The sequence below is a fragment of the Pholcus phalangioides genome, unplaced genomic scaffold (genome assembly GCF_987345545.1).
Source record: "Pholcus phalangioides strain wild (caught in Gottingen) unplaced genomic scaffold, Ppha-v1.0 ptg000020l_1, whole genome shotgun sequence".
Taxonomy (NCBI): domain Eukaryota; kingdom Metazoa; phylum Arthropoda; class Arachnida; order Araneae; family Pholcidae; genus Pholcus; species Pholcus phalangioides.
Genome location: NW_028301613.1, coordinates 8,946,604 through 8,966,684, shown reverse-complemented (window position 1 = coordinate 8,966,684; position 20,081 = coordinate 8,946,604). Strand labels below are relative to the sequence as shown.

Genomic DNA, 20,081 nt, shown 5'->3' with positions numbered 1-20,081 from the left:
TAGCATACACAATTGAATATTTGTGGTAAAAATTTGAAATAAATAAATGGAAAAATAATATTTTTAATAATATTTCTACATAAGAAAGTTTTTAACCATGTTAAAAGGTAGGAGACTCCCTTAAGTGAATTTTAAATGTTATTGTCCTTATTGCTTTCTATGGAGAGGCTTTTGTAAACAGAAGACCAGCTTAAATTTGTGCCTTGAGGTCAGAAATCCACAAAAAACAGACTTTAACTGACCACCTGCTGGAATCCATCAGGCGTCACAATGAAAAATCATCATGATGCTCATAGGATGAGCCGCATTAACATATGCACAACCCATGCAATTCATTGAAAATATTGTGTATGAATCCATAAAATTTTCTGTCTGATTTTTTTTTAAACCCATAATTTAGGAATTGCTTTCTATATAAATAATATACAGTTACAGTCTGATATAATGAGTACGACTTATAACAGAGGACTTACGGCTTTTGCAAAAGTTGACTCTATCCATTTCAATCTGAGTTCAACATTGGGCCACAGATTAGCAGAGAAAGCATCTTTTAGTATTTTCGCACAACGCTGAGGTGATTCTGGTGAAGAGTTGCTGTTGGCCTTCAATTGAATTTAAAAATTATTTACAAAAACAAAAATGAATTTAAATAACTTAAAAACAAAAAAATTCCCATCAGAATCTCAATTTAAATAATGCATGCTTATTATTACCTAATAGCCAATTCCTATAGTCTTAGAAAGAAAAAACTTTAATTTACAAAATAACATTTCAATGTTATTAGTTTTCATTTCAGTACTACCTCACATCATCCGAGAAACTGTTAAAAATTAAAAAAAATGTATAAATAAATATATATATTTATATTATTGAAAGAATTATGAATTTTGTAAATCTAATTGCTCTTTGAAGAGAGACTTTCTTCAATTTAAGATTGGTTTGTGCATTTATGCGTTGAAGTCAGAAACCACTACTCTAGTTGACAAAGCTAATTTAAGTTGAAGCATCTTCTTTGTAGAGAAATTAGGGGTCATACACTTAACTACTTCAGAGACACTTCAGCCAATTTAATTTATTTATCACAAGCACTCCTAAGAATGTTGTGTCATTTTAAAAAGGAAGAAAATTTATATTTGCTATTCGATATAAACTTTTATACAACCCTTTTGAAAATTTGGCAAAAAAAAAAATTTTCCAGCTGAGAGATTCATTATTTCTCAACTGGGCTTATTTTGGTTACGAAGGGATTTTTTTCTCTAATTAAACATGGAAATTCATGAATAATATTTTAATTGATACTAGACATGAATAGAGTCAAGAAACCATACAAATATTTAAATTTCAGAAATAACTGTTATGACTTAAGCAGCTTCTATACGATGGTGAATTACAACATTTAAAATCACTTTTTTTGTATTTGGAATTTTTCTTTCGGAATTACCAATTGAATAACAAAAAACATTGGAAACACTACACTTGTATAAATAAAAAATAAGTCAATTCATGGATACTTCAACTAAATCATGGGTACTTAATAAATAAAATAAAGGTATTTTCTTCACACATAATTTTTCAATGTTGCAGTCATAATAGGCCTAGTATGAATGTTTGGTATTTTAAAGTGGGTTCACACAGACCAGGCCTTCATGCACAGCAATTTTGACTGAAACAAAACAGAAATGAGTAGAATCCTCATTATCAGTTTTGAAAAGTAGAATAAAATGCACCCAGATTCAATTTCTTTTAATGTATTGTTTTATTTTGACCGAATGAAAAAGTGCAAATACAGAGTGACGTGTCATGGAGCTGAGGGTTGAAAGAAATCTAATTTGAAAGGATTTCATGTGACACAGTCATGGAAACTCTATTGTTTTATGTTTGGTTGGATACTTAATTCTCTTGCTGCTTGCTTTCTTCTCTGGTTTATATGGTTTTGAATATATCTTCATGAATTAAAATATAATTCCCGTTATTTAGGCTTTCTCTATCTAACCCTTGTAATTTAAACCCTGAGATCAACAGTTATAGACCAATTAATCATGCATTTCAATTAACGTTTGAATTCTGTAAGTATTTATGTGAGAAAAACAGTGAAAGTTGCACTATTCATTCATATATGTACAAAATTTTCAAAATGAAAAGTAAGGAATTTTTAAGGAGTTTCAAGCAGTTTTTAAGGAGTCATGGCAAACTTCATAACTTACAAGTTTTACAGCAAAAAAAGGGACGGGCACATATGCAAATTTATTTTTAATATGGAAACAAACTTTCCCTCTTCTCACAAATATAGATGTAGAAGTGGTTCAAAAATTACAAGTATTGATTTGTTACCCAGCATCATAAGAATTCATAAAATAATCAATCCACATACATACTTTCTGTCGTCACCAAAGTGTTTTAAAACCTTCAAGTATTAGTCAAAAATATAATTCATAACAGTATCACATAAATTATAAAAATTCTAAAAGTGATATTCATTCCCCCTCCAATTATTCAAAATAAAAACCATAGCCGACAAAGATTTTTCTTACAAAATTATTTATATTTGCAGCAACTCTAGGCACGCACACACACACTTCCAGCACAACTTCCTAGATAGTAAATTGCCCATAGATGGTAATAGACCTGAGTTGTGCTTGGTTTGAAAGACAGAAAGCCCCCGGAAATCACTCACTCAAACAATCTGGGAATGTGCCGCGGGCCGCTCAATTGAAGTAAGAATTTGCCACGAGCCACTTAAGGCCATGTGTTGAGCACATGTATGCTTTAAAATAAGGGGCTGTTCAAGTATTATGTCAGCAAATTTTCAGCAATTTTTGACTCGCCTCTCTTGTCAGAAAAAGTCAGCAAAACTCTCACCCTCCCCCTGTCAGTGCTCTGCTCCCTTCCTCCTAATGCTTATTGGTGGAATCTGAATTGGCGGCTTCCCCCTAGATGATCAAAACTTTATTTTTTTAATCCACAAAATATTTTTTAAAAGAATTGTAAAAATATTTTTTACAATTTCGAAACAAAATATCTTTATATGTTATTATAATCAACTAGCTTTAATAACCGGCGTTGCCCGGGTTTTCTTCAATGGGGCTTTTTGGATCACGTGATATCTCCCTCTTTCTTCAAGGGACATACAAACAGTGTCCAAGTTGAACCAATATGGTGACTTACTGCGCGACTCATGAAATAAACAAATCTAGATTTAAAGAAACGTAGAAATGAATATATATTTTTTTCTTTTTCAATGGGTGCCAAGTCTTTCGATCCCCCCCCCCCCCCTGAAGTTCTAGTTATTCATCTGCATCAAAAAATATTAAAGCTGTCGAATTTTTTCGATGTACTTTATGAGCCCATAATTAATATTAAAACAATCTAAACTATATGAATTTATGCAGTTAGACAATAAGGAGACATTAATTTTCATACTTGAGAAGATATAAATAAAAAGTTGAAATCAATGTTATTGCATGGATCTCAACTCAAAAGTAGGTCCGGCTAATTACTTCATATTTACTCTCCTGGGCTTCATATAACTCTAAGCGAACTCAATATTTCAAAAATCGAGAATTCAATACAATTTTCAAAATTATTGATGTGACTGAAAACCCCACAAAATTTCCACATTTCTACAGTAAAATCGGCAATTTTAACACTGATTTCTATGAGTATCACCCTTTTCCTGACCCTCAAAGCGATGCTGGTGATGATTATGACGTCTATTCAAAAAGCCTCATTACTGAGAGTATTGAAAATATAGCAAACCATTATAAAGGCATAAACTATCATACATAACTGGCAGCATTAAAGAAGTGACAAACCATTGTAAAGGCATAAACACGTCTGAAACGCATTGCTAGGGAACCACGGTAACTAAAGTAAACGTTCGGAAAGTGATTGTTGAGGCCCAAAAATCATTGTTGCCTGGCCTTTTTTTGCCCGTTTGGGGCATTTGCCCTGCTCTGACGAAATTTTAAAGTAGCCTATTGTTCAAGTCGGGTCCCATTTGGTATATATGAAAAATTTGGCGACGATTGATCAAAAATTGTCGATTTGTATAGAGGACATACATGCACACACACAGACAGAAAACCAATTTTATATATATAGATTTTTGTTAATTTCAATGCTATTTGAAGGCTAAGAACCCAAAATTGCTCAAGAAATTCATTGCGACCCTACCTCTCTAAGCCCTTGGTAACCCTTGACCTGCGATAAACATTCGGCCTATGCGGACCAAATGTGGCCCTGGCGTTATGATGTGGCCTGTCCCTAAATCTATTTTTGTAACAATGAACCAAGTGACACATTTACAGATCGCTTAAGTGACTCGTGGCACAATTCCAGATCATTTAAGCGATCCTTTGAGTGACATGTGACAAAGTTTTAGAGCATTGATCCTGCCATCAGTGCGGTTCTACATCACTCAAGTTATTCGCGGCACATTCCCAGATTACTTAAGTGATCTGCAGCATAATCACGGATCACTTATATGACACATGGCACAGCTCCAGAGCATTTGGATCCGCTAAGTATTTGAAGATCACTAGAGTGGCTCTGTAGGGGACTCAATAGGGACAATGTTAGTTGAAGTGCCCATAAACTAGTGAAAAGTTTTACTCGTTTTTCACGCACTGAGTAAGACGCCATTAAGAATATTTCATATTTTTTATAAATGGTGGTTGATGACGTAAGAATCATCCACCCCCCCCTCCTCCACGTCATCAAGTCAGCAAATCGAAAATCCCCCATCCATGCTGACGTAATACTTGAATGACTCCTAACATAAAGGTACCCGAAAGTTATTTTCTGAAGGTTAAAAAAGTGGGTTCAGCTATAGCGGCTGATCGGCTCGTCCCCCCCCCCCTCCTGTAAAACCAGACGTGGCTCGGGCTGTCACTTTTAAAAGCCAAGTTTTACTAGCAGGTTTTCTATGCCGCACGCAACGTGAATCACCGAGCGCGACACGGCGTCTATTCATCAATATGAAAAGCAGTATGACTGTTTTCCTACAGAGCGCAATACGGCTCACGACAGCGCTTTACATTGGGTGTGATTGGAATAGTGCTTCTCGAGGAGTTAAGCGCCGTGTGCCACGCGTTTCAGCGATCTTCCCTTCATTTTCGTGTTGTGTCTCTTCCCTTTAAACCGGAGCATGCAGCAGATAGAGTTTATGATGCCAGGGTCATATACTATATAGCCGCCTTGAGCCAATGCGCCACGCTTGGAAAACGCAAATGCGTAACGTCATTATGTAACTCATTTCTGCCGACACGAAATGATCCAGTTAGGTTCACGCGGCGCAAAAAGCCTACTCCTAGGAAAACCTGGCTTCAGGGATGAACGCTCGTTATGGGATCCCAGGAGAGATAAACCCATTGTCTCTCATAGAATCTCTTGTTTGTGGATAGAGCCTGTTTCTTTTTTTTTTTTTGCCTTTTTATTTACGGCAACCAATCTGCGAAACAGATTCGCTTTCCCCACTGGACTTTCTGCATGTTTTGTTGCAAAACTGTTTGCTTTTTCACACAGTTTTTAGCACTTTAAGGAGTGGCGGCGAAAAGATACGCTCGTCGTCGTCCCTTACTCCAGTGGAACTGAAATTTTTTTTCCTTTCTTCTTTTTCAGTAGTGAGTTGCAATGTGAATAAAACACATCAAAAAAACTGCGGAAAGCAGTGACATTTTGCGGTTTCTCAGAATTTTCGTAGTGAGATATTGGCTGTAAGCAAATGGGAAGGGGGGATAAAATAAGAATAGTAGGAGAGAATTGCAGTAAAAAAAAAGACGATTGCAGCGAAAGTAGGAAAAATAGGAAAGCTGCGAGGTCTGCACTCAGTATACTGCGTAATATAGGAGGTTCGAGACATCATTTCACCGCATAAGTAAAAACTTAAAAAAACTTTCTCACCACTGGACATGAGGGAATTTTTGGCTACTGGTTCAGCGGAGTGATGTCGTTCTACGGACCATCGATTTCGAACGCTGACCAGTTTGTGACATAGGCAGGAAAACACGTCAAAACTAGCGATTCTGTAAAAAACCGTATTTTTAGAAGCAAAAGCGTATAATCGTATTAATTTACTAAATACGACAAAATCGTAATGGTTGGCAGGTATGCACAACCATTGGATGTTCCAATCCCATCCCCTGCTTTCACATTTCCTATTACAAAGGGAGAGAGCGTTTTTTTTTCCTCCTTTCTTCCTCTTATTTTTCTAGGCAATGCTATTCATCACCATGGGGAATGCCTATTCTAAGAAAGATCATCCGTTCAGAGAAAAAAAAAGGACTTTTTCAGGCGTGGTTGCAAAAAGTAAGGAGTTATAAGGGCCCTTCCAGAGGGAAATGAAAAGTTAGGAGTTTTTAAGGAGTTTGTAAGGATGTGCGAACCCTGCTGTAAGTAATTATGTGAGAAAAAGAGTGAAAGTTGCACTTTTCATTCATATATGTAGGTTTAACATTTGTATGAATTTTTAATTTTGAATATTTGCACTCAACGCTAACTTACATTTTGTTTGACCTACACATATAAATAACATGAGTTGATAAAACAGTGCTATCAATCAACTTCATTCAGTAACACATACAGAAATGTACACACATACACTCATTGCCATAAAACTTTGCGCACCAAGAAATAATTGTGGGATTGAAACGAAAGTTGGCCTGAAGGTACATGTCGGGCAGATATGCAAATGATTAGAAATGCAGCGTGATTGCGCATTGCGTAATGCCACTAGAGGGCGTTGAACTTCGTTCTCCTTGGGGTATAAAACAGGTAAGCAGAGCTTGGTGGAGTGTATTTAATCGTTTGCAAAGGAAATGCTGAGGTAGACATGCCATTACGCCGCCATCGCAGACCATATGAGCAGTTGTCAGAGTTCGATAGGGGAAGAATCATTGGGATGATGGAAGCTGGGTGGTCAGCTCGGTGAGTTGCTCGTCAACTAGGCCGTTCTGATTTTACTGTGAGGAGGTGTTGGGACCAGTGGACAGAAGAGACTTCATTTACACGGCGACCAGGTTCAGGACGCCCTTGACAGACCAGTCACCGAGAAGACCGTCACATCATCTGAAACGCACGCGTAGAGCCAACTGCCTCATTGGCCGCTATGCAGACACAGGCAGCAGCTTCACTACGGGCGCCTGTGTCTTCCCGAACCATCGCAAGGCGCCTGGCTGAAGGACATGGTATCGCGGCGCCCATTACGTGTGCTGTCAATGACACCCACCCACCAACGCCTCCGTTTGGAGTGGTGTCGAGCACGACGGGATTGGACTGCAACGGAATGGAACCAGGTCATCTTCAGCGACGAATCGAGATTCAACTTGAGCAGTGATGACAATCGTGTTCAGGTGTGGAGGCCCCGTGGTGAACGCTTCAATCCTGCCCTTCGCTTTACAGCGACACACCGCTCCCACAGCTGGTGTCATGGTATGGGGTGCCATTGCTTACGATACATGGTCACCCCTAATATTGATCCATGGCACAATGACAGCCCAGCGGTACGTCCATAACATCCTTCAGCCACATGTGTTGCCACTCATGGCAGGGCTCCCAGGAGCCATTTTTCAACAAGACAATGCTAGGCCACACACAGCAAGGATGTCACAAGACTGCCCTCGCCACATTACTACCCTTCCCTGGCCTGCTCTATCCCCAGATTTGTCACCAATCGAGCATATCTGGGATCATTTGGGACGGCAAGTTGGACACCCTACGAGGTTGGTCGAACTAGAGGCACATTTACAGTAACTGTGGAACGAGATGTCTCAGGACATCATACAGAACTTGTACGCCCCAATGCCCGCTCGTATCGCATCGTGCATTCACGCTAGAGGGGGTCCAACAGAGTACTAAAACTTCTGTTCATCTGTACTTTTTTCTGCAATAAATGATCCTTTTTCTTGGATTTTTTAATCACTTACTTATATCAACGTAGTACTTACATGTGTAAAATTTCGTTTCATTTTGACGACTTCTTCTGGGTGCGCAAATTTTTATGGCAATGAGTGTATATACACAATTAGAGATGATATTCCTCATCTCTAATTTGAGTGTGAAACTTACTGAACATGCAGCTCGAAATAGAAAGTTCACAAAGATGTCCACCAGAGCTCTATCCATAAGCTTATATTTGTTTTTCTCACATTCTTCCGACTTTGCTGGTTCTGAATTTTCATTTGCAGTCATTTCGATACTTGGACCTGGCAAAACTATCTATATTTTAAGAAGGAAAAGATAGAAGGAAAAACATGATTAAATTTTTTAGCATAGAAAACTTTGTGATATGTCAATCAGAAGAAACCATTAACAAAGAAGTTTCTAGAGGTTAGAATTTTTAGCAGCAGAAAAAGATAAATAGGCTTCCTTTAGATAATTTGCAAAGGAATATGAAGCATTCACTGAGAGAAACATTGTCACTCCACTGTTCATAGCAAGTAGGAATGATTGCATACCAAGCAGAGATGAAGACGAGTTCTGGAAAGAAAATTTGCATGCCTCTGCAGGGAATCAAACCAAAGACTCTTTTTGCAGATTGAGGGAGTGCTCTACCATTGAGCTACAAAGAACTGGCATTTTTTTCCCTCAGAGCCTATTTATAGGCTTAATGGGACCTCACATGAACAGCTGTCTAACTCAGCTGATAGCTCTTAACGATAATTGGCCCGAGCATGTCCATACAGAAGGCAATAGAATGCTATTGGGTAGCGTCAGAGTCACAAAACCTAGAATAGGCCTCTGCATCCAAGTGCTTTGTTATACAAACTCTGGTTTCACCTATACACAAAATGTTTACCATAGTTTTAATGATGAATATTAGTTACTGTACAATGAACAGTCCAAGACCATGAAGTAGTAAATATAAAATTATTTTTTCTAACCAGAAAGAAGTTTTTAATGATTATTCAAAACACTGACAGAAAATGAGTTTCTGAACTCTCAAACTAAGCAAAAGAAAAATTAATAAACCACATAGGCTCTCCAAATAGCCTCAAAAAGATACAACTTTTTCTTTGGCAGATTGTATTTGCAATTTTACATTTGTATTATTATTATTTTGCAATATTTCTATAATTCCCTTTTCCTTTCAAAAAAGTTACATGAATTTTGTTGACAAGACTATGTAAAAAAAGTAACATAAGACCTAGAAATGTAGGATGAAATCAAGAAAGGAGGACAAGTGGGAGTCCTGCGATATGCTATTCTGACTATATGCAGATAAAGGTTCCTTGTATTTGGGGGAGGGTTGAATCACTGAGTGTGTATTTACTATACTATACACACTCAGTACTCACCGTTTCGTAATCACAGTGCATTGTTCAATAAAATTATCAGCAAAAACTTTTTTTTTTAAAGTTTATTATAAAATATTACATAATAATGAAGGAAAAAAATTTCACCAAGATATCACATGGATCTGTAATAATGAACACAAAGTATTAATGAATAATTACAATAAAATTTCAAAAACAGAACAAAAAAAAAAAAAAAAAAGAGATAAATAAATACATTGAAATTATTTCTGCATCTATGCAATGAACAAGTATTCAATCACAATACAATACAGCATTTCAGATATACAGGGTGAATCCGACCTATTCTGCCAAACGAATGGAAGTAATAGATGAGCTTAAGTGAATCATTGAATTCCCACGAACTCTGTCCCATCTCAACCCCATTTTTGAGTTATGGTGAATAATCGATTATGGGAAAAAAATGTGTCAAGTCTGAAAAATAAACACAATTTCTGATGTTCCTGTCATTGTCACTTAGCTTGTTTATGTCTATGCCACTTGGCTTCTTGTTCCTGTCATTGTTGCTCGGCCTCTTCTTTCTGTTGTTGTCACTTGGCTTCTTTTTCCTCTCAACATGTTTAGATGATCTGCTCAAAAGGAGTCCCTTCACAAAGTCTTCTTCATAATTCTCTGACTTGACGATGAGGTTCTTCAGGTCCATGATTTTGTCGCCTTGAGCCGGTGTAACATATCCATAGACCCCCAGAGCAAATGTCCAGCTCATTCTCATTTATTCGTTATTATTTTTGAATTAAAATTTTAATCTATTAGAAAATATAAATTTTTATCGTATTTGGTTTCATTTGTGGTCAGATGCAATGATACGAGTGAGCGATCGCGGCCTATTCATTTCAATTGCAGCAGATCAAGATTACAGTTTTAATGTTTAGATTTGAAAGTATATGCAAAATTTGGGTAAAATGACGTAGTTCCATGCTGGTATATACCCGTAATTGGGTTGGTCAAAAAATATAATTGTTCTTTGTGTGTATATATGTTCTTTGTCAAAAAATATAATTGTTCTTTGCGTGTATATATACGTGATCTAAATGCATGCACACTGCTACCTACTGCTATCTCCGGCACTACCACTGCTTACTTCTGGTACTCTTGGAGAGTTAGCGCTAACAATAACGTTATAGTGAAAATAGTTTGTGCCTTGGGCACTTGTCATCTTTGCCGGCTGAGCCGTGCATTTGAAACATAGTATCTAACCATCTCATTTAAGCTCGTTGCAGAAATTATTAGAGATTAGATTTAAAAGGTTATCACATCATCAATGTTACATGAATTTGCTTGATTAGCAAATGTACTCATTCTGTGATCCACTGTTAGTTGGTGAATTGGCTTCCAGATGTCTTATGGTTATCTCTAAACTCCTGATCCACAGACTCTGAATGCTTAACGATGAACTTCTGTTGTCCTGAGTGATTAACTGTTCATTGACATTGACGTGAATTCGTCTGATAATATGGACTGACTGGTGTTGTGAACAGGCTATGTATGGTGAGATCCATCTAAAATGAATTTTAAGCTGTTTTGGAAATTAACTATTGTCAAAATTGATCATTAAATATGAAATGGAAATTCTAGTGTAAATGAACATCATTGGTGAAAGAAATTGTTTTTATTGTGTCGTCTGCCAACTAAAGAGGCAAAAATAAGAACCCTGGAATGTACGGAAGCTGTACAATGGATTCTCTCACGCAAGCATAATTTTTTCTTCCCACCTCTCACCAGAAAAGACAACTTCAACTCTAATCACACAGTGCTGTTCTCGAATCCAGCTTCTGAAAATATCTGTTAGTATCCAAGGAATGGGCGTGACTTCAAACAATATATTCTGGGCTTTTTCAAATGATAAGAAAACAAACTTTATTGAGCTTAGTACATTCTAAATATGTAATCTCCATACCACCGGCTTTTTACTGCATTCCTTCATCAATGAATAATGCTGTCTCCCTATTCAATTTACGATCCCCCCCATAAGTCGTTCATTGCTCAAACCCAAAGTCACCATACATTTCTCCCTTTTCAGTGGTTGCTCAATAGCTTCCTACAAAGGGAAGACCGAGTTGTTTTTAAATAAGTAGGAGAATCAATTTATAAAAGTAGAAATACTGCAATAGGAGTATGTTTAGTTGCCAGTAGAGATCAAAATGACATGACTATGATTGATGACTAAATCAGGGGTACAAGTGTCTATCATCCATTTGTGTGGGAGCAGCAAACTTTCATTTTTAAAGCAGAAATTTTGAAATGGAGCAGAACTAAAATGTAACTATATCTGCAATATAAGGAGCAATTTTTCTGTGAAATACCAAAAGTTTTGCCAAAAATGGTTGGAATTGATAACTCTACATAAATTTCCTTCACAAATTAAAGTCCATTTAAATTTTTTTCAAAGTATCTTTACTACGTCACTACTAAAACATGCATTACTGAAATAACGAATAAAAATTATTAGACTCTTTTCAAACTACACACCATGCATACTGAAAACCTATGCGGCAAGAATTTCTGCCGCTTGAACACCAAAATCTTATTCATCCTGGTATAGCAAAAAAAAAGTGCATGCAGAATATAAGGGTTTCGTGAAAAAAAAGTTAGCTTCTCACAGAATTTAAAGAAATGATTAAATTTAAAAGCGAAATGCAAAAATCGAGAAATATATAAATACCTTATTTACTTAAACAATTTCTCAACATAAATAGCATGTTAAGACTAAAAATGGTTTTTTTCTGCTGTTTTCTCAGTCTGAAATGCTTTCAGAAGTTCAACATCTCAATGACAATTTTTTTTCAAATTTTTCATACCCTTGAACATAAGATTTTGTGTGTTAAACATAAGATTTTTCCATCAAAGCATTGGATGAACAGATTTTTTACTTTTCAAACAGACTTTTGTTAACACTGAACACTGTCTGCATTACCATGTGCTAAAGATAAAAAATCCTTTACCAAAACTGGCAAAATTTTTAACTTTGGGCTTCTTCCAACGCTACAAAGTTTGAATATGTCTGTTCAATATCTATCTATCTATTCTCTCAACTGATTTCACTTCTTCTAATTCTTTGCATTGTAGTGAAAACGCATTCATCACACATAATTGACAGTTCTGTTGGTGATACAATGTTAAGCAACATCCCAGCAATACGTGAGGGAGTAATGTACCACCCCAGCAATGCACGAGAGGGAGTGCAAAAAACAAGAGAGGGTGCAAACATTTCATTCTCTCCATGTTTTGGTAAGGTAGGACATTTATATATAATAGGTATCTCCCAGAAGTTATGTAAAATAAGCATGCTCCTTCCCCACCAATGCAGGGACAAACTGTGTGACCATATTGGGCAGCGCTCTAGGAGGGATGCCAAATGGAGTTGAAAGGGTGAAAAATGCTTTGTCAACCGTCGATCAAAAAAAAAAATCAGCGGTGAGTAGTGCCAAAAATAGGTTTCACATGGGTAGAGATTTTTTCCTCAAGTCACCTGTTTGCCAAATCCAGATTTTCGCTATGTGAAATTGTCACGATTGGCAACAGCCGACGATAACCACGCGACCCCATAGTGGCTAGATGACAAAATTGTGGATATTGTAGTTGGAGTTTTTACAGATCCCGCTTTTTCCCAACGATCTCTGAAAAATTTTGGTAATTTAAACGAGTAAACCAATCCCTTTTTCAACTCTTCACAAAAGCATGTTTGCAATCTTGTGGGAAATAAAGCAGATTTATGCCGTAGATATGCTGCTTTTGAACACAGGTTGGTACCTACGAAAAATTACCGCAATTTTCAGTATATAACCCGCAGGAGAAAAAACTCTCTTTGAAATCTGATGTATTCATTTCAGGACTTTGATAGCCTGCAGGTTATACCAATAACAGTACAGTACTTTGTACTTCAAGATAATAGAACTACTTTCCAAGGTCACAAGATAACACGATTGTGGTACTTAATAACTTACACAAGTTTTACAGCAAAAAAAGGGGGCAGGGAACATATGCAAATTTATTTTTAATTTGCAAACAAACTTTCCCTCTTCTCAAAAATATAGATGTAGAAGTGGTTCAAAAATTACAAGTTTTGATTTGTTACCCAGCATCATAAGAATTCATATAATAATCAATCCACATACATGCTTTCTGTCATCACCAAAGTGTTCTAAAACATTCCAGTATTAGAAGAGTTGATCCACTTTTATTCAAGTATGTGTCAAAAATATAACTCATAACAGTTTTTCGCGGACATTGGAGGGTAGGTAGCGGGTCCCTGGTTCTCACCATATGAACGTACGGTGAGAATCGGTGCTTAGGCTGAACTGGGACTCATCAGTGAAGAGAACGGTCGCCCATTGATCCATACTCCAATCTCTATGCACCATGATGAACGGATTCTCCTGTCCGTAGAAGTGAGCGGGACGCAAACAGCAGGTCTTCTTGCAAACAACCCTCCTGTGGCTGCATACAAGTCCCGAGAGAGCTGAGAAGCTGTAGCACTCCTGTTACGCCTCGCTATAATCGACAAATGGCGATCTTCTCTGGCCGTCGTGGCTCATGGATGACCTTGCCCAGGCTTTCTCTCGATGAATCCGGTATCCTGGAACTGTTTCCATAAGTTACACACGACGCTGGGCGTTAAATTGAACTCTACAAATCTGGACTTGAGATTGGCCTGCTTCTAGCCAAAATTTGCCACCTCATTCCATCACCTAAACGTTGGTGGTTATTCATTTTTACTGTTACAATTTGAAATTAACCGATTGCTGCAAAATAACACCAAGAAATTCGCCGAGGTGTGCTAGCGAACGAATTGCGTCTTAACTTACGCGCGCACTTATACAGCCTGTTTCTCTACTGGTTCCGCCTACACACACGTGTACGCTTACGTATTTGACGTACAAGATTTGCATTTTTGTCTAGAAGCAGTGGTTTTACATTCAGTTCAGTTTTTTTCATGAAATTCGATAAAACATGCAAATTCTCTTAATTTATTTCACCTGTGTATGTGGTTGAAGAGAAGTCCCTTTTGAACAAAATGCTCGCTAGATTAGATCATTTTACTGCTTGGTTACAAAATGTGGAGGACTGCTATTTTGAATAGGAATCGTGAGTCAATCAACTGGAGAAAAACCCTGTGTTGCTGAGGGAGAATGTGTTCGCCCCGATCAACCCCTCATTTCCAGTCTCAAGGAGTTCAAGAGTAAGGCAGAAAACTATCGCTGAGCTGTCGAGTAAACTAGATAATCCAGAAAAAACAATTCTTGGAATGTTGCTGAAATTTGTTCTATCGACAATCATAGTTGGGATACCCTTTTAAATAATGAAATTTTCTTTGTGTGAAACATGGTCACCCACTCTCCCTGCAAGACTTGTAAGTCTGACTAACTTTTTGTTTTCTGCAGCAATCAGAAATGGGGGATTTAAAAATGGCTGGCTGCTGTGTATTAAAAAGTTAATATAATTTAGAACCCTTTACAGGGATGATTATTTTGTTGCGATTGAATGCAAATTACATGATTTTTATTGGAATTTTATTTTTGTGCATATTAACCCATCCAAGTGGAATACTATTTTCAACAACGTTTTTAATTATCTAACAAGCTCAAATCACAAATTGATCTTGCTCGATGATTTTAATACTAGAATAGGCAATTCTAATATTTCTACGGATCAGGATATATCTTGCCCTCTATTCAAAAATCTAGGAATTCCTATGATACCACGATCAATTTTAGCGCATGCTTATAGATCAATGCAGGATAAATGATTTGATTGTTCTACACGGTCAAGGTATCAGAGATTTTGTTGGCTCTCTAACCTACGTTGGAGGCAATGGTTCCTCTGTTGTGGATTATGCCTTTAGCTTGCTGGACTATTTCAATTCGATAAGTCGATTTGAAGTTCTCAATCTTTGCGACTTTGATCACTTTCCCATTCAAATGCATATTTTAATGAACCCATTATGTTTAAAACTAGCTTTAAGCACAAAAGATTTTTGTGGATTTCCGAGAGGTGTAAAATTTTTAGATCCACCATAGATATACACCTTTCCCAAATCAATGTGAATTTGCTCCATATCATGATCTCTTTCGCTGCCAGTTCTGCGGGTATGATAGGATCAGACCTCGTGTTTCTCATTCTTGGTTTGATGAAGACTGTAGGAAAGCTATAGGATATCAAAATCGAGCTCTATATTGATTTCATAGATTTGGGTCCAAGGAAGATCACGTAGGATTTGTGAAATTAAGAAACAGCACGCTCGCTCTGTCAATATAAAAAACTATTGTATTTCAAATCACCGATTGAGGATCCTGATTTGTAAAAAAAATATATATATTCTAAATTCTGGAACTTTCTAAAAATTTATGAACGAAGGAAAGGACGTGAAAACTGTGATAATATTGACTGGTCCTGATATTGCTCTACAGTTTTCTTAAAAACCATCAACTTTGCCCCTTTCGAACCTTTTAACCTTTGCACGAATTAGAGAAATGTTATTCTGGAAGTCCCCGTTAGTTCAGACGATGTCTTGCAAAGCTTCAGGTTTTGATAGTATTCCAATCGAGTTTTTCAGAGTACACGAGATAAGACCGTTCTTAGTAAACCTCTTTAACAAATTTTTTGATGTTCTAATTTTCCCTCTATACAAAAAGGTTCTATCTCCAACCCCCAGAATTACCTTTGACCTTTGAAGACCGGACACACCCCGCTTCCTATCTCAGAGAGATATCGAAGCGTTCCCGAGGGATGGATGTATCCCCAGAATTACCGCCCAATCTAACTTCTGTGTACAATTTCTAAATTATATGTTTTCATGTTGTATCATCACTTGAAAAAACGGCTCTCTGTCAATGATATTTTATCTTCATTTCAGGCTGTATTTAGAAGTGAGCGCTCAATTTTAGACAATATTCTTATTTTGGACACACTGACTCAAAAGACCCTATCACGAAGACACCAAAAACTTTTTGCTTTCTTTGAGGATTTCACAGCCACATTTGACTCAATATACAGAAATTTATTCTTTATTTTTTTGTCTTGGTTTTAGCTACAAATTTGTTAATGCAATAGTTGGTTTGTACAGGGTGGGCAAAAAGTCAGTAGAAACTTAAAAAATTTATAAAAACCGGAAAAATAACAGAAATGAAAAATGGTTTGCAGGATTAGCATCGCTAGGTCATGGGAATTTTCTTAAGACACTAAAAAAAAGCTAAAACAAAACAGCCGATAGGTGGCACTGATGTACACAAGTCAAAGAAAAGATTCACAAATAACAAACAGAATGTCTCCAAATCGTTTATTACAGCAGTATGTGTTCTCCACATGACCACCACCACAGGGCACAATAACACATTGCAGGCCAGTCACAAATCCAGCAATGGTAGAGTGCAGCAGATCCAATACAACGGTAAACTGGTTGTGAATTTGGAGCACAAGTTCTTATAACACAGTCATTTTCATATTTCCACAGAAATAACTCGTACCAGCACCACCTATTGCCTGTTTTTCAGGGTTGGTAAAAAAACCGGGTTTTTTTTGGTTTAAACCGGTTTTTTTTGTTTTAAATAGTATTAACATTAAAAACAATGAAATTTCTGAAAAAATCATTCACACTTCTAATAATTAACTAAAATAAAATGTTTATTAATGTAATTAACACTATTCCCATGGTAATTAATCAATAAATATTTATTACATTTTGACAAAAACCAACTTTTCAATTTAATAATTTTTTGCTTAACTCAATGGATTACTGTGTGTTTGAAAATTCTTTTAATGTTATTATTAATCATATAATATATAAAGGTTTTTCTCCAGTTACTTTCAGTATACTTAATTAGGAAGTTATTTTGCAAAAAAGTAATAAAAATTAGGTGACTATAATGTATTTAATGAAGCATAAATAATCCAGATTAATTAGCAATGATTTACGATATACAGGGTGATTATAACTAAGGTTCTGATTTCAAAACACTGTAAAAAAAAGAATGATTGCCAGAATGACTTGAAAATTGACATGAATATTCCTGAAAAAATTCAATTTTATTCGGTAAAGGGGAAAAAATACTTAAAAATGTAAAATTAATGACATCATCCAACATGTGGGAAATTTGCTTGCAGAATGGAAACAACTGCCATTCATGGCAAAATGATAACTTAATTATAGTATTGCACGATTTCATAATTTATGGAAACATCACAAGAAATAAAGTAATTGAACAAATAACTAAAACTTACTCAAGAAATTTAAAATATGTTGTCCACCGCGTGTTCTGGCTATGAGGTTGAAAGCACAAAAATTCTTGTTCAACAACAGAATCGGAGTATGCCCCATAGTCATAATGTGGATGTGCTTGCAATTCAGCTTTATTAAACCAAACGCGCCCCCCGTTAATATTCCTGAGGAATTTCTAACATATAGGGAATGTGCTGGCGATTGCAATTCACCAAAGTTTGTTGCAATCTGACCACTGTTTATAACATTTAAGGTACACCCACAGCCAGAAGTTGCAAGGGTTAAGGTGCATCCTGTCAAAATGGGTCTTCAGCAGCTGCTTTGCTGGTATTGCAATGTGCATCTTGATAGAAGTTCTATCCACACACTGATGCTGTGGAAGTGCCGAAATGATGTGGTTGCACAAAATAGATTATACTGCTGGCCAAGTACAGCATCATCTACTTGCACATTTTGCACTTTTTCATTTGCGAAAGAAACTTCCATTGCTTCAGGAGTATCCATGCAAATTTTCAAGTCATTCTGATCAGTACTTATTGTATAGTTTTGGAATCAAAACTTAAGTTATAATCACCCTGTATATAGCTGATTATTTTTCATAAATCTGTTACTACAATACAGTAGAACCTTGATTAACTGGGCTTAACAGTGTGTGTGTGAAAGTATAAAAAAAAACTATTGAATATTAAGACTGGGAGATATACAGTAGGAGATGTGTGTGTTCCAGACTCTGCCACGAAGCTGGGCTGGAAGAGATCTCGGCAACGGGATAAGTCCAGTGGCAAAGTTCTGGCGTTCATTCATTCATTCATTCAGTAGGAGATGTGCTACTTCTTATGGGAAAGAAAATGAAAATGTATGTGAGGTAATGTAACTACTAGTACACTAGTCTTTGTCCTTTAAGGACAGTTGGTGTCTTTATTGGATTATAGGACCACCTGCCCCTAGCATGATGGTGTCACTACTGTAGCTGCTTCTTTGTGAAGGGAAAAAGAAACCTTGTGAGATAATACACCACTACATTTAGATGTGTGATACAATCCTTATTAATGAATTTGCAAAAGATAGAGCATCAGAATGTAGCCATAGGTTAGAAAATGTTGTAAGAATGAGAAATTTTGGCTTTTATATATAACTTTAAATAACTAAGATACTTCACAAGAAAAATATATATATATCCTGGCCACTTTTATGAGACTTTTTGAAAAAAACCACTTATAAAATCTTATGCCATTTAAAGATATACCATCAGAATGTACCCCAAGGATATAAAATGTGGTAAAAATGAAACATTTTGGCTAATAATGAACCAATATGATATTTTTCAAGGGAAAAAAAATGATATTTAGGCAACTTTTATTGATTTTTTGAAAAAAACCAAATTGGTTTTTTTTTGGTTAAAACCAAGGTTTAAACCAAACAACCCTGCCACCAACTAACAGCGAATTTGCGGGAAAATATTGGACAGAGGGCAATTCAGAGAGGCGTTCAACCACATCGACATGTTACACTATCTATATATAATTGATTTTCTGTTTGTGTATGAATGTTCTCTATACAAATCTACAATATTAGATATTTAGATATATCTCGCCAAATTTCGCATATATACCAAACAGGAACCGACTTGAACAATAGGCTAAATGGTGACAAATGGTAGCAAAATGTTTACTTACAATTGGTCAGTTATGTCTGTCTAAACTATTGATGGGTATATTAGTTGTATTTGGTAATTAGTTGAGCAATGTAGTTAAATATGATCGATACAGTATAAAAGAGGGGCCTAGTGGATCAGTAATTAAGGGCAGGTAGCCATGTCCTGACAACATATTCATATAATCGAGCTCGTCATTATTGGGTTTTAATATGTTGATGCTGCCTACCAATAAGACATTTTTAGATGTTATATTTGTTAATATACATTCAAGTTCCTTAACAAAATGAGTGTGATTGATATTGTTGTAATGTTGTTATTATTTAAAGATTTATTTGTGTACACTAATATGCCTCCTGAATTATTGTAATTTTTACAGCATGGGAATAAATCAAAACCTGAAATTTTATAAAGATCAGTGTCAAAAATTCACACCTCAGAGAGAATTATAAAATCTATATTATCAATACAACTACTTAAATGCAATAAAATGATTCAAGTGAAAAACCTTAAAATTCGATATATAGTGAAATCTGTCTAAGACAGACAAACCTGTAAGTATAAGTCTGAAACGGAATCACAATATAGTCTATTTAATGATTAGTGCTTTGATTTGCACCTTTACAAAACAGAATATTACTTCAGTCTCCTAAGGTTCCATTTCGTTCAGGTTTCAATGTATTACTGCTTAGGGAGCGGTAGCCCAGATCAATAAGATACTCGCCTAAAGTATTAAAGGATGTTTAGAGGTGTCCAGAGTATGAAAAATGAAAAAAAAAATCATGATTCTTTAAAAAAAAAAAAAAAAAAAAACCAGACTTTTTGATTAAAATTATCTGGCTGCTTATTAATTAAAACACACACACAAATCTTGTAAATCATTAAGAATGCATATTTTCAT

At 36.1% G+C, this 20,081-nt stretch overlaps 1 protein-coding gene across 2 annotated transcripts in view; it reads right to left on the bottom strand.

The window, feature by feature from the left end:
- LOC149070940 (transformation/transcription domain-associated protein-like) overlaps nucleotides 1-20,081 on the bottom strand; it is a 271,954-nt gene that overhangs the window by 117,249 nt on the left and 134,624 nt on the right. For both annotated transcript variants that reach the window (XM_089248856.1, XM_089248857.1), the window contains 2 exons: nucleotides 8,065-8,214; nucleotides 474-602 (listed from right to left, as the gene is read on the bottom strand). In XM_089248856.1, coding sequence (XP_089104982.1) covers nucleotides 474-602; nucleotides 8,065-8,214 — 279 coding nt within the window. The remainder of the gene's footprint in view (nucleotides 1-473; nucleotides 603-8,064; nucleotides 8,215-20,081) is intronic.